This window comes from Mustela nigripes, chromosome 12 (genome assembly GCF_022355385.1).
Source record: "Mustela nigripes isolate SB6536 chromosome 12, MUSNIG.SB6536, whole genome shotgun sequence".
NCBI classification, from domain to species: Eukaryota; Metazoa; Chordata; class Mammalia; order Carnivora; family Mustelidae; genus Mustela; species Mustela nigripes.
This window is the reverse complement of record NC_081568.1, coordinates 82,804,134-82,817,094: the sequence shown is the minus strand read 5'-3', so window position 1 is coordinate 82,817,094 and position 12,961 is coordinate 82,804,134. Positions and strand designations below refer to the sequence as shown.

General features: G+C 45.6%; 1 protein-coding gene across 7 annotated transcripts in view; it reads left to right on the top strand.

Moving 5' to 3' along the window:
• The window catches only part of PPP2R2B (protein phosphatase 2 regulatory subunit Bbeta), a 451,980-nt gene extending 440,158 nt beyond the window's left edge, over positions 1 to 11,822 (top strand). For all 7 annotated transcript variants that reach the window (XM_059417855.1, XM_059417852.1, XM_059417851.1 and 4 more), the window contains 2 exons: positions 8,253 to 8,344; positions 11,103 to 11,822. In XM_059417855.1, coding sequence (XP_059273838.1) covers positions 8,253 to 8,344; positions 11,103 to 11,382 — 372 coding nt within the window. In that variant the 3' untranslated portion in view covers positions 11,383 to 11,822. The remainder of the gene's footprint in view (positions 1 to 8,252; positions 8,345 to 11,102) is intronic.
• The last annotated feature ends 1,139 nt before the right edge of the window (positions 11,823 to 12,961 follow it).

The following is a 12,961-nucleotide window of genomic DNA, read 5'->3' as shown; positions in this document are numbered from 1 at the left end:
AAGATTTTATTTATTTGCCAGAGATCACAAGTAGACAGAGAGGCAGGCAGAGAGAGAGAGAGGAGGAAGCAGGCTCCCTGCGGAGCAGAGAGCCCGATGCAGGACTCGATCCCAGGACCCTGAGATCATGACCTGAGCTGAAGGCAGCGGCTTGAACCCACTGAGCCACCCAGGCACCCTAAACTAGTCTTTTTTAAAGATATTTTGGGCTAGATTAAAAGAGGTGTGAAAATTTTAGATAGAGGGATTTAAGTTACATATTTTTTTCTTGAGCTATAATTCAGATACCACAATATTCACCCTTTCAAAGTCTACATTAGTATATTCACAAGGCTGTGGAAACCTCATCATCCCCCTCCAATTCCAGAATATTTTCATCACTGACTAACATGCTGGTTGGGCTGGGGAGGAGAGACTATAGGGGGAGTGGGAGGAGTAGAACAGTTAGCAAGTGATTGCACCTTCTAGCTAGGGCTGAGAGTAGAACAGGATTGGACAACAAATTGGACATGTGGTGTAAGAGCAAGAGAAGCACCAGGAATCATTCCCAGGTTTTTATCCTGAGCAATTAGGAAAATGGTGTTGCCACTTTATGTAGATGAGGGAATCGAGATTTAGTTTGGGACATGTAGAGCCAAGTCAACACCCAGAAATTCCAAATAGATCAGTTTGGGTATACGTTAGCTTAGAGAAAAGCAGCAGTCAGGACCGTGCCCTAGGAGCCCAGTGTTTACAGGTTGGGAAGAGGAAAGGTGAGAGTAAGGTTCTGGGAGCCAAGTAAAGAGATGATTTCAAGGGCGCCTGGGTGGCTTAGTGGGTTAAGCCGCTGCCTTCGGCTCAGGTCATGATCTCAGGGTCCTGGGATCGAGTCCCGCATCGGGCTCTCTGCTCAGCGGGGAGCCTGCTTCCTTCTCTCTCTCTCTCTGCCTGCCTCTCAGTGTACTTGTAATTTCTCTCTGTCAAATAAATAAATAAAATCTTAAAAAAAAAAAAAAAAAGAGATGATTTCAAGGAGGAGGAATCACCAACTACCAAATGCTGCTGAATCAAGAAGGAAAGGACTGAAAATGGCCATTGGATTTAGCAATGAGATAGGTGTAGGTGAATGGTATTAATGAAGGCCTGATTGGAGTGGGGTTTGAGAGAGACTATAAATAGAAGGACTACAGGTAGTCCTTCCAAGAGATTTTAGTCTAAAGGGCAACGGTAGAATGGGATATAGACATAAAGAAGTTATCACAGCATCTTTGATGCTGAAGAGAATAAGCCATGACTCCTTGAGGGAACAAGAGGGAACAGAGTCCAACAGAGTCCATTGCAGAAGGCTATAGGTGGGAAGATGGGCAATTCATCCATCAAAGGAAGGAGAGAAGAGTAAATAGCGACGGATGCACTGCGATGGTAGCCATAGATGGTTTCTTCTTGTTGCTTCTGTTTTCTCATAAAATAAGAACAAGGTCATTAGCTGAGTGAGAAGGAAAACTATAAAATACTCATCCATGAAAGAGGCAGAGTTGCTCAGGGATCCAGTTGAGTAAAACGGAAGGAGAGAGATGGACCACTGAACCGCAGATGCATGAGGAAGGAAATAATGGGTGAAGGAAAGTAGACCAAAAAGTGGATCGGAAGAATTGATAGACTCCAGATGGTAAAGGGAGTGAACTAAAAAAGGAGGTAGCAAGAGAGCAGGACTTGTTCAACAGGTATAATTAGGATCGTGGCAAGTCACATCATGTGGCCAAGGAAGCAAAGGATAAAACACATTGAAAATGATGAGACCAAGCAACTGAGAGACCAGAGTAATGATCCAGGAAGAATAATGGCAGGAGATCTGGGTGCTAGAATTGCTTCAAGGAATGTGACAGAGGGACTCAGAACTGTTGCTGACTGTAACAAGGTAGTCAGCAGGGAGTTTGGTTGGTGACATGGCTTCAAAGGACTGAGGGCTTTAGAACAGGAATCATTGTCTGGAGCAGCAAGGAGCCCACTTACCCCACTTTGACACAAGAGTGGCCACAGGACAAGCCAATCTTTCAGAAGAAGTTCAGAAAGAAGATTGAGGACACCAAGGACTTTGACCAACTGTGAGTAATGCAGGGTGCCATGAGAAAGTTTTGCAGCCAGAATTCAAGAGGATGTAGGTGGTTGAGATAGTCTATGGTTGAAACAGCCTGCCCCCCAGATCCTGCCAGACTTCAGGGTCCCACTTCACAGCAACTGCCTCAAAGCTATTACCTTCACGTTCAGTTCAGGGTGAAGCCAGCTCGAGTGTCCTCTTCCAGCTGGACACACCTCTTGTGTTACAGAGGACAATGACAACTAGAACCGGAGTGTGGGTGGTATGGACAGAGTTGTGGCCTGCTGGTGAGCCTGGATGACAGAAAACTGGATTTAGTCTCTTCAGTGGCAGGAGCAATTAGTACTTTCATTTTAGAGAAAGGCTTTAAGAGCAAAGCTGGGTTCAGAACCCAGTAAGCTCACTGTAACATGGAATAATCAGCATTTTTAGAGCGTGATTCTCAAAGCAAGTTCAGTGGCAGTAGATGTGGAAATGCTCTTTGTCAAACACTTTAAGAAAGGTCTCATAACGCACATACTGAAATGAAATATTAGAGAAGTATAACTTTAGATAGCATATTTCAAAGCAATTTAGTCAAATTTATATACTGTACCTAGATTGGTAACATACTATGTAAAAGATGGCAAATAAACTGTGACTGAATTTCTAGAACATTGTTGAAAAAGATGATGAAGCCTGGCCCCTTGGGAAATAATCCATCAGCAGTTACTAATGCCTTCTCTGGGGAGGGGACTAAGTAATATGCCTGCTCTGTATTTTCATATACATGTCCACTGGTCTCCAGCATCTTTACAGGAAGGAGAAATTGTAGACTTAAGTATCATTAGTTCTTTTCTGTAGACGTCAGTATCATCAGCTTTTTTCAAGCTCTCCTATAAAACAAGGGTTGGCAAACGGTGGCTGGTAGGCCAAATCCAGTCTCCATCTGTTTCAGTAAAAAGTTTTGCTGAAACACAGCCACGCCTGATCATGGGTACATGGTTGCTTTCACACTATGAGGGCAGAGTTCAACAGGTATGACAGAGATGATATAACCCACGAGCTTAAAATACCCGCTATGTGACTCTTTACAAAAGAAGTTTGTTGACCCCCGAAACCACCCAGCAGAGTTCCCACTTGCTGCGCCTCATGAACAGTCCCATTATCTACAACACAAGGCCTCCACGAGCTCATGATCTGAGAACCTCTATGTTGGGAGGCTCAGTTTAGTGTCTAGAAGGCCATACACAATAGGAACGTGGGCAACAAATATTTGGAACATGAAGAAAAAAGCATCAAATTGGGTGAGTTTTAAGTTTTCTCTTCCTCTGTGTTCTAGATGTTTCTAATCAATGTATCTTACCTTATCCTTTTCTCTGATGGAGAGAGGTCCATCTTGTTTCCCTAAGATTTTATTTTTTCTTTGAGCCACAGAATGTAAACATAACATACCTTCATGGTCGATGTTCTTTTTCTTTAGATGACATCAAGTCAAGGCAATAGGAGCTTCCCAAAATTTAGCTACTGGGGAGGAGAAAATACTGGTTTAGACCGAATTTTCCTTTAGATCCCTCCTGACTTTGTCTTTCAACAATTATTTGTAGAGTTTTTGGCAATGTGGTTCCTAATAATGGACCCACACTTCCAAAGCACACATGTTTTGATGCTTATTATTCACCTGTGATGTTTCTATAAGACAGAAGGCCAAAGGCGAAAGTTTGTATATCAAGAAAAATTTGTGAAGAACATAGACTGAGCCAAAAAAACAAATTTTAGTGATTATAGTGAGATAAATTAATGACTCTCCACTTCTTGTAATTCTGACCCTTGTAGGATTCTAAGGAGTTCTGAATCCTAGAAACCTGCTTAACCATTTGTTTTCAAAACTAGCTTCTCCCTTCTCAAAATAGACACATGCCTTGCCTGAAAAGTGCTCCATATCAGATCAGTGGAATGAGTAGAGGGGGAGAAGGCTGAAAATAAGGAGCTATTTGGCTCATTTTTTTTTTTCTCCAAAAAGTAGGAGAGCTGGAATACAGACATGTCTCATTTTATTACACTTCCAAATGCTGCCTTTTTTATACATATATTCAAACTGAAGTTGACGGCAGCACTGTGTTGAGTAAATCTACCAGCATTGTTTTTCCAGCATCATTTGCTCATTTCAAATCTGTCTCAGTAGTACATGCTATGACAATTCTGTGATGAGTGATCTCTGACTTTACTACTTTACCTGTGTTGGGGTGCCACACACAGTGCCCATATGAGATGGTGAGTTCCAATAATTTATGTTGTGTGGGTTTTGCCTGCTCCACCAACCTGTCCTTCCCCAATCCCTCTCTCCTTCTCTGGCCTCCACATTCCCTGGACACAACAATATAGAATTAGGCCAGTTGATAACCCACCCCTGGTTTCCAAGGGCTCATATGAAAGAAAGTCTCAGCGCTCACTTGAAATCAAAAGCTAGAAGTGAGGAAGCATAGCGAGGAAGCCACATAAAAAGCAAAGTCGGCTGAAAACTGGGCCTCTTGTGCCCATCTGCCCAGTTGTGACCGTAAAGGAGGAGTTTCTGAAGGGAATTGAAAGTGCTACCCTAGTGAACAAATGAATGATAAGAAATTGAAACAGCCTTAGAAGAAAGTCTGAGTGGCTCAGAGAGGAGATCCAACCAGCCCCAGCATCCCCTTAAGCCAAAGCACAATCCAGAGCAAGGCCCTAACCCTCTTCCATTCCCTGAAGGCAGAGGTGAAGAGGCTGCAGAAGAAAATGTAAAGCTCGGGAGAGGTTCCATTTATAAAACACTCATAAGGTTCAAGGAAAGAAGCCATCTCCAAAACCTGAAAGCATAAGATTAGCAGCAAGGGCTGATCTAGAAGCTCCAGCAAGTTCTCCAGAAGACCTAGCTGAGACAGTTCATGAAGGGGACTACACCAAGCAATAGATTTTCAGTGTGGACAAAACAGCCTTCAGTTGGAAAAAGACGCCATCAAGGAGTGCATAGCTAGAGAGGAGAAGTCAGCACCTGGCTTTGAAACATCAACGAACAGGCTGACTTTCCTGTTAGGAACGAACACAGCTGGTGACTAAGTTAAAGCCAAAGCTCATTTACCACGCTGAGAATCCTAGGGCTCTTGAGAAACGTGCAAAATCAACACTGCTTGTGCTCTATAAACGGAACAACAAAGCCTGGATGACTGCACTCTGTTTACAACATGGCTTACTAAGTGTTTAAGACCTACTGCTCATGGGGCGCCTGGGTGGCTCAGTGGGTTAAGCCGCTGCCTTCGGCTCAGGTCATGATCTCAGGGTCCTGGGATCGAGTCCCGCATCAGGCTCTCTGCTCAGCAGGGAGCCTGCTTCCTCCTCTCTCTCTCTCTGCCTGCGTCTCTGCCTACTTGTGATCGCTCTCTGTCAAATAAATAAATAAAATCTTAAAAAAAAAAAAATTCTTAAAAAAAAAAAGACCTACTGCTCAGAAAAAAAAAAAGAAAGATTCAAAGTACTCCTGCTCACTGATGATGGACCTGGTCACCCAAGAACTTTGAGGTTCATGTACAAGATTTATGTTGTTTGCATGTCTACTAACATAACATCCATTCTCCAGCCCATGGATCAAGAAGTCATTTCGCTTTCAAGTCTTATTATAGAAGAACTACATTTCATAAGGCTTGAGTTGCCCTAGTGATTCCTCTGATGGGTTTAGGCAAAGTAAATGCAAAGCCTTCTGGAAAAAATTTGTTATTCTGGGGAATTCACAGGAAGAAGTTAAACTATCAACATGCGCAGGAGTTTGGAAGCAGTTGATTCCCATCCTCGTGGATGAGTTGGGGAGGCTCCAGACTTTAATGAAGGAAATCACTGCAGCTGTGGTGGAAATAGCACGTGGAGCCTACGGATGGGACTGAGCTTGAGAAGAGGAGGAGCTGCTACTTACTGATGGGCAGATCAAGTCGATTCCTGAGCTGGAATCTACTGGTGAAGATGCTGTAGAGATGGTTGAAATGTCAGAAAAGGCTTTAGAATATCACATAAACTTAGCTGATGAAACAGGGGCAGGGTTTGAGAAAAATTGGCTCCAACTTTGAAAGAAGTTCTGCTCTGTGTAAATGCTATTAAACAACATGGCATGCTACAGAAGAATCCTGTGAAAGACAGAGGCCATGGATGTGGCACACTTGGACTTATTTGAAGAAATTGCCATCCCCATGCCCAGCTTCACCAGCCACCCCTGTGGTCAGTCAGGACAACACTGAGGCATGACCTTCTACTACAAGAGGACAACTCACCTGAAATCTCAGATGACTAGCATTTGTTTTCAGCAATTAAGTATTTTTTAATTAAGGTATATACATTGGTTTTTTTAGATAATGCAGTTTATTGTACACTTAATATAGTGTAAACCTAACTTCTACTCACTTTGTTACGATATTCACTTTATTACCACAGTATCTTCAAGATGTGCCTAGACTAAAAAAACACACTTGGCTTGAAATGCCCACTGGATTAATTCCCTGCTTGGCATACTGCCCTTCAGAAGCCACAGGTCTCTATTTCCTCTGTCACAACCCAGAAACAAGTCAATGGGACATCAAGAAAAGACAAAAAAGATCGGGGGACCCAGAGGCTCATCTTGTTCCCCACCTGTTTTATAAGTAAGTGCTGCTGGGGCACAGCCTCGCTCATCTGCTTATACATGACCTGTGGCTACTTCTGCATCACCAGGGCTGAGTTGAGAGGTCACCACCGAAGTCTATGGCCCACAAAGCATAAGTATTCACTTTCTGGCCCTTGATAGAACAGGTCTGCTGAACGATGGTCAAGATCAGGAATCAGCCCTTTTTTTCCCACAGACTCTCTTCTGCTCCTTTGCTCAGACTCTTAGTAATCACGAGAGATCCGCAGCTGTGCAGACAGAAATGGCCTCCCACGTCAGACCTGTGCCGCTTGTCATATACCTGAAAGGTGGCAGGAGAGGAAGGGAACGACAAGGAGTTAATTTACAGCCGAGATCTCAAGTGCACGACATAAACCTCACCCTTGCGTCCACTCCCCCATCTCACAATGCCAGAAGTGCCACCACAGAGGGATTCTCCTGTCACCAAAGCAATGAGGCAGCTACCCTGACAAGACCCAGGACTATTTGGGAATAGTCATTTGCAGAGTTAGAAATAGTTGCACTGTCCAAATGACTCAGAGCGCTTTTCAATCCCCAAACCATCTCAGGGACCACAGGGTGAATGACCCAACCGAGCTGTCCAGTCTCATGTAAAATTCCCATCCAAGAACTTTGTGGGGTCACAGTGTCTTCCAGCCATGCCGCCTTGATTCCTCAGCATCCCTGCCCTTCCTCGTTCCCATCTGTGAGCTTTGCTGCTTATTTCACTGAAAAACAGAAGAGAACTGCCCATACTCCAGGACTGCAGTCCTTACATCAGAGTCTCTCAACAGCTCACCTTGCATACACTTTTCCAAGTGATCGTACCCAAAAATGAACAGGGCAAGTCCATCCTTGCGCTGGCTCAAGACAAAGATCCAGGAGCCATCTTGACCCCTGTTCTTCTCTCCATGTGCCACAGTTGCACCATCCACAAATCCTCTCCATGGTCCCTGCAAACATGCCGAGAGGCTGACCACTTCCTCCCACCGCTCTCGCCCTGCTCCGTGCCGTCATCTGCCCCCAGGCTCTCCCTGGCCTGCCTGCCTCTGTTGCCTCCCATTTTTCAGGGCACAGCTCCATGTTCCTTTCTGCGACATCACCTCCCGAGGCCCACGTGAACACTCATCTGCCCCTACGCTAGGATGAAAGCAGGCCAGAGGTATTTTGCTCGCTGCCCATCCCAAGCACAGAGCACTCGGGCCATAAACATTGGTTGAATGGAAGACCAAATGAATGGCATCCTCTGATGCATATTTGCTAATGAAAGTGGAACTCCACCACCCACTGGGCCCCTCTGCAGGCCACGGGCCACCTAAGCAAGTTTGCTTAATCCACACTTGCCACGTTAGCAGCTTACCAACCCAGCGTGACAATCCCAGGTTGCAGAGGGGCCCAGCCTGGATTCAGACCCAGGCTGTCTGATTCCAGGCACATGTATACTGGAAGAACTAACAGCTCACATCCCCAGAGGATTTCTTCACAGAAACGAGCATTTCTAAAATAGTAACTGACCCTGTTGATGTATTTCCCCAACAGGTTCATGACTACCTCCGCAGCAAGCTGTGCTCCCTCTACGAAAATGACTGCATTTTTGATAAATTTGAGTGTGTGTGGAATGGGTCAGACAGGTAAGAGAAGCTCTGTGGCTGGGGAACCTTCCAGAGGTGGGTCCTGGGCAATTTATCCCAAGCAGGGCGTGGCTAAGAGGGGTAGGAATCAGGCCCCAGGGCCTGGCAGGAATCCACTCTGTGGGTCCCTGGGTTTCCCTTGAGGTCAGACCTGGATATAAGGGAGGGATGCAGTGAGACCCCTGAATCCTCTTTCAGGACTGACACAGGTGACCATGGGACATGAACAAGAAAATCCCATCTCTTACACACCAGACGCCCCCAGAGCTAGGTCAACATGGCCGAAATGAAGAACACTAATAATGCACCAGCAAATTCCAGCGTAAACAGTTCTAATTATTGCAAAGTATGCTTTCTAGATGGGAAATTATCCCTAGATGCTTCTAGTGTAGACCTGGCCAAAGGCCCCGGTGGTTCATTAGCTGAATGCTAGTTGGCCTCATTTATCATAGTCCCTCAAAGTGATTTATTATTGTTTTAAGGCCTTTTATTTCAACAATACTTCATATTACCTTCTAGTAGTTCATTTTTAGTTTGACAAATACAGATGATTCCCCACCTTCCAGAACGCGATACAGGCTACCAGGGGCTGATTTAGTGTTTTGAGGAACACGGTCTCAACCATAGTGCTTGCAAGCATTACCTTCTGTCAGGACAAGGCATATAGGGACTGGAGCGTTTAGTAAAAACAAGTGGTTTCTGGCCATTCCCTGGCTTCCTTTGCCAATGGACCAAAATGTGCCTTCCTCTTAGCAGACCCGAAAAGAATCCACACATCACAGAGGACCCAAGTCACAGCACCCCATTGCTTTAGGGCAGAGGGAAGAGACAGCAGAGCAGCTGTGATGTATGAACCGAGGCTCCCAAGGGGAAAAGTAGCTGGTCCCGGCCCTGTGTTTTTAATTTTTATTTGTAGTTTATATAAATACATTAATTCACATATAATTTCTTTGCTTTTTCATTATTAATAAATTCTGTTATTGTCCTAATAACTTATCTTAACCTCGACTCACAAAGTACGTATCAGTCACCTTCGCACACATCCTATTACAGCATCCTGACCACAGGATGACAAGGTTGTTGTCACTATCCCCATTTTATAGCTGAGTAAACTGAGGCTCAGTGAGGTAGTGACCTGCCCCAGCTCCTGGACTAGTAAGTAGTAGGACAAGAGTAGGAAGTTTTGAGTCTGAATCCTAAGATTGACATTCTTTTCGTAATGTTACTATTTCTTTCCATAACCAAGAAAATTCTTGGTTCAGGTAAGGTTGAGAGGTGAGAGGTTTGGGGTTTTTTGTGTTTTGTTGTTGTTGTTGTTGTTTTGTTTTTTTCCAAACCAACCAACAAAAACCAAAAAGCAAGGGCTTTCTCTGTTTAAACCAAGTTGGGCCATGATAGAGGAAGGCCTTGTCCATTCATGGGGAGCAGTGAGGCCACTGGCGGAGTGCTGGGCCCTGGGGTCGGGCACATAGGGGTGGGAGGCCCGACCTGGCCATTTCATCCCAGTGTGACCCTGTGCAAGTTAGTCCCTTTTCCTCAGGTGTAAATCCCATCTAGATTATGTAAGTCCGAGCAAGATAGGGGTGGGGGTAGGGGGTGTCCAGCGCTGGGTACCCTGCCTGATAAGATAGCAACAGCTTCTTCCACTACCAGGACAAACGCATTCACCATGTCCATATCCTGGGCCAGAGTTAACACAAGCCAGCCCCTGACTGGCTTGCCTGGCACAGCTGACCGAGCACCCAGAAACACATACCCCGGGCTGTGGCCCTGGGCTCTCAGTTTTCCTTGCACCTGTCCGCGCACTCTCACCACCTGAACACAGAGGAGGCGCTGTCCTCCTAACCCTAACCAGCCGGCCGGGGCTTCACCCACCAACGAGGCCAAGCGCCCACGCGCCAGCAGCAGCCATCCTGGCTGTTACCGAGACAGAATGACCTTTCCCTCCACCCCCGACCCCAGGCTGGCCCTGCATGCAAACTGTCACTGGTAAAGAGTCAGTCCCCTGCTTCTGGAAGGCTTTGGCAGTCACTGCCCTCAGTCAATCATAAATCTGCCTGAGGGTGGAGAACTCTTATAAAAATGTGGACGCCATCTGTCAACCCACTAGCAAGCCTTTGCGCTCCCCAGTTCTTCTAAAATTTGAATTTGTTTATGTCTTCCTGAGGGAGAGCACGATGACATCCATTTTTTAGCGAAGTTTGCTGGCAAGGCTAAATTGAGAGCTGGTTCTTAGCAGGGGGAAGACACGCGAGGCTCAGTGTGCTGTTCTACCGGCCTTTCTCCCACTGTGCGGGCAGCAGAAAGCCTTAGCTGCCCAGCAGCACAGCCCCACTCCCACAACCACACTTTCCGTGTGCATAACTGATGTTTTCAGAAGGGCTCCTCCTGTCCTGACCTCTCTCCAGCCTTGCCATCTTAAGGGAGGTAGAGCTGAGATCATTAAAACCACGGGACTCACGGAGCCAAAGAACCAAAAGGGGACCCATCCCGAGTAGTAAGTCACAAGGAGGATTATCATGAGCCTTCTCTTCCAAACCAGCCCAAGAGCTTGTTGCTTTCAGGGATTCAAAACCAAGACCACAGACAGTCACACTGGCTAGGCTGTTTGGGATCTTGGGTTTAGGTTTTTAGTAAGACAGTGGTGCCAGACACTGGCCACAAAGTGGTGTCATTGGCTCCAGAAAGACAATGGGGCTATGCTCCTGCCTTTCTCCAGAGCCTTCAGTGATTCCCTGTTTCCTCTCTTACCTTGCAGCGTCATCATGACAGGCTCCTACAACAACTTCTTCAGGATGTTCGACAGAAACACCAAGCGTGACGTCACCCTGGAGGCCTCGAGGGAAAACAGCAAACCCCGGGCTATCCTAAAACCACGGAAAGTGTGCGTAGGGGGCAAGCGGAGAAAAGACGAGATCAGTGTCGACAGTCTGGACTTTAGCAAAAAGATCTTGCATACGGCTTGGCACCCTTCAGAAAATATCATAGCAGTGGCGGCTACAAATAACCTATATATATTCCAGGACAAGGTTAACTAGGAGGACAAGTTATTACTTAATAATCTCACATACTGAATACTAGTCAGACATGTTTTTAAATGTTTCTTTGGGTCTTCATTTGATGCATTGACATTAATTTCCCTATGCAGAAAACAATTGGGATAGAATTAAAAGGAGTCCAACTTTCCCAGATCCCCAGGTCTAAGAAACTTCTGTCAAACCCAATAGGTTCTGAGACATTTCTGGTTAGAATTGAGAGCTGCCAGCTAACACTAATTCTCCATAGTTGACTTGAATTTCTGATGCTTTTCTTGCCCAGTTTTCTCTGGTGGGTCCAGTGTTTTGTTTCTAGGTGTCTGCTGAGATAAAATGAGGTTGTCTGTAGTATTTAAAGAGAAAAGAGATTTTTTTTTTTTTTAATTAAGCAATTCCATTTGATTGAAAAAAAATCAACAAAAAAATAAACACCATTTACTCTTAGAGAATTTCTACTTTTTTGTGTGAAAAGATCACAAGCGGTCGGCTTCTCCCTCCCCCGCCACGTTTTTTAATAGTCTCATTTGAAGCAGAGATTTATGTCACGAGGCAGCAAAGGGGACGCAGAATGAGAAGGGAGGGGACACATCAGCACAACTACACTTTTTTTTTTTCTGGAAACACCATAGAAACAGCCTGAGAATTTGGCCAGGAAACTCCATGAATGCTTCAGGGGACATAAAGAGAACACTTTCTACACCGTGCTTCTCAGAGTTAGCTTGGCAAGACCATGTGGGGCCAGATTCCATCTGCTGCTTTGTTACTCTTGCTTTTTGTCATTTTAAATGGCTCCGAATAATCCTCCACTTAAACGTTCATTGGCTTTTTCTCTTCAACCTTTTCCAGCTTATTTATTGCACTGACTTCTAAAGGCCAGTCCCAGTTGTTTATTACCTGGCATTCTAAGTGAAGCAATGGCGCACCGCCCCCCCCCCCCCCCCCCCCCCCCCCAGAAAGGCTGGTCTGTTCCTCGGGGGCACTCCTCCTTTGCAGCCCCCTCCCCTCTTCCTGGGTTGCGTAAGCAAAAGTCACAATCCATCAATCTCCACTGCAGCCAGCACAGAAATGGCCAAGGCACATGCTGATTCATGCCGTCTCATCAAGTGTTTCTAACCCACCCCAAGCTCACCATCTGGACAAATACACCACACGGCTCTCTTGCTCCAAAAACGGAGTATGGGAGAATCAAGACATCTTTCACATTATCATCAAGTCGGCTTGAACCTATGCGGTCTGCTTCATCCTTCCCCCGCCATCTAAAATTCAGACTTGTAAGTTCCAGAAGGTTCTATGTGGCGCACCTCTGGGCAGGAGACTCCGTGAATCCAAAGGATTTATAAGTGAGAAAGGGAGTCTCAGAGAGGAGGTGGGAGGCACCCAGGAAGCGGGACCTAGGCTTCAGTGTCTCTGTATCTGTCACAGTGACTCTTTCCCTTTAATTTCCCTTTCATCAACAGGAAAGGAGATGAGCACATTTCTTTTACAGTGAAATTCTCTTTGGACTGGTGTGTTCATTAGAAGTCCCAACATGCAAGGGTCATTTGCTTGGGAGGAGGGGAAAAAATCGTCTCAGAAGCCTCTT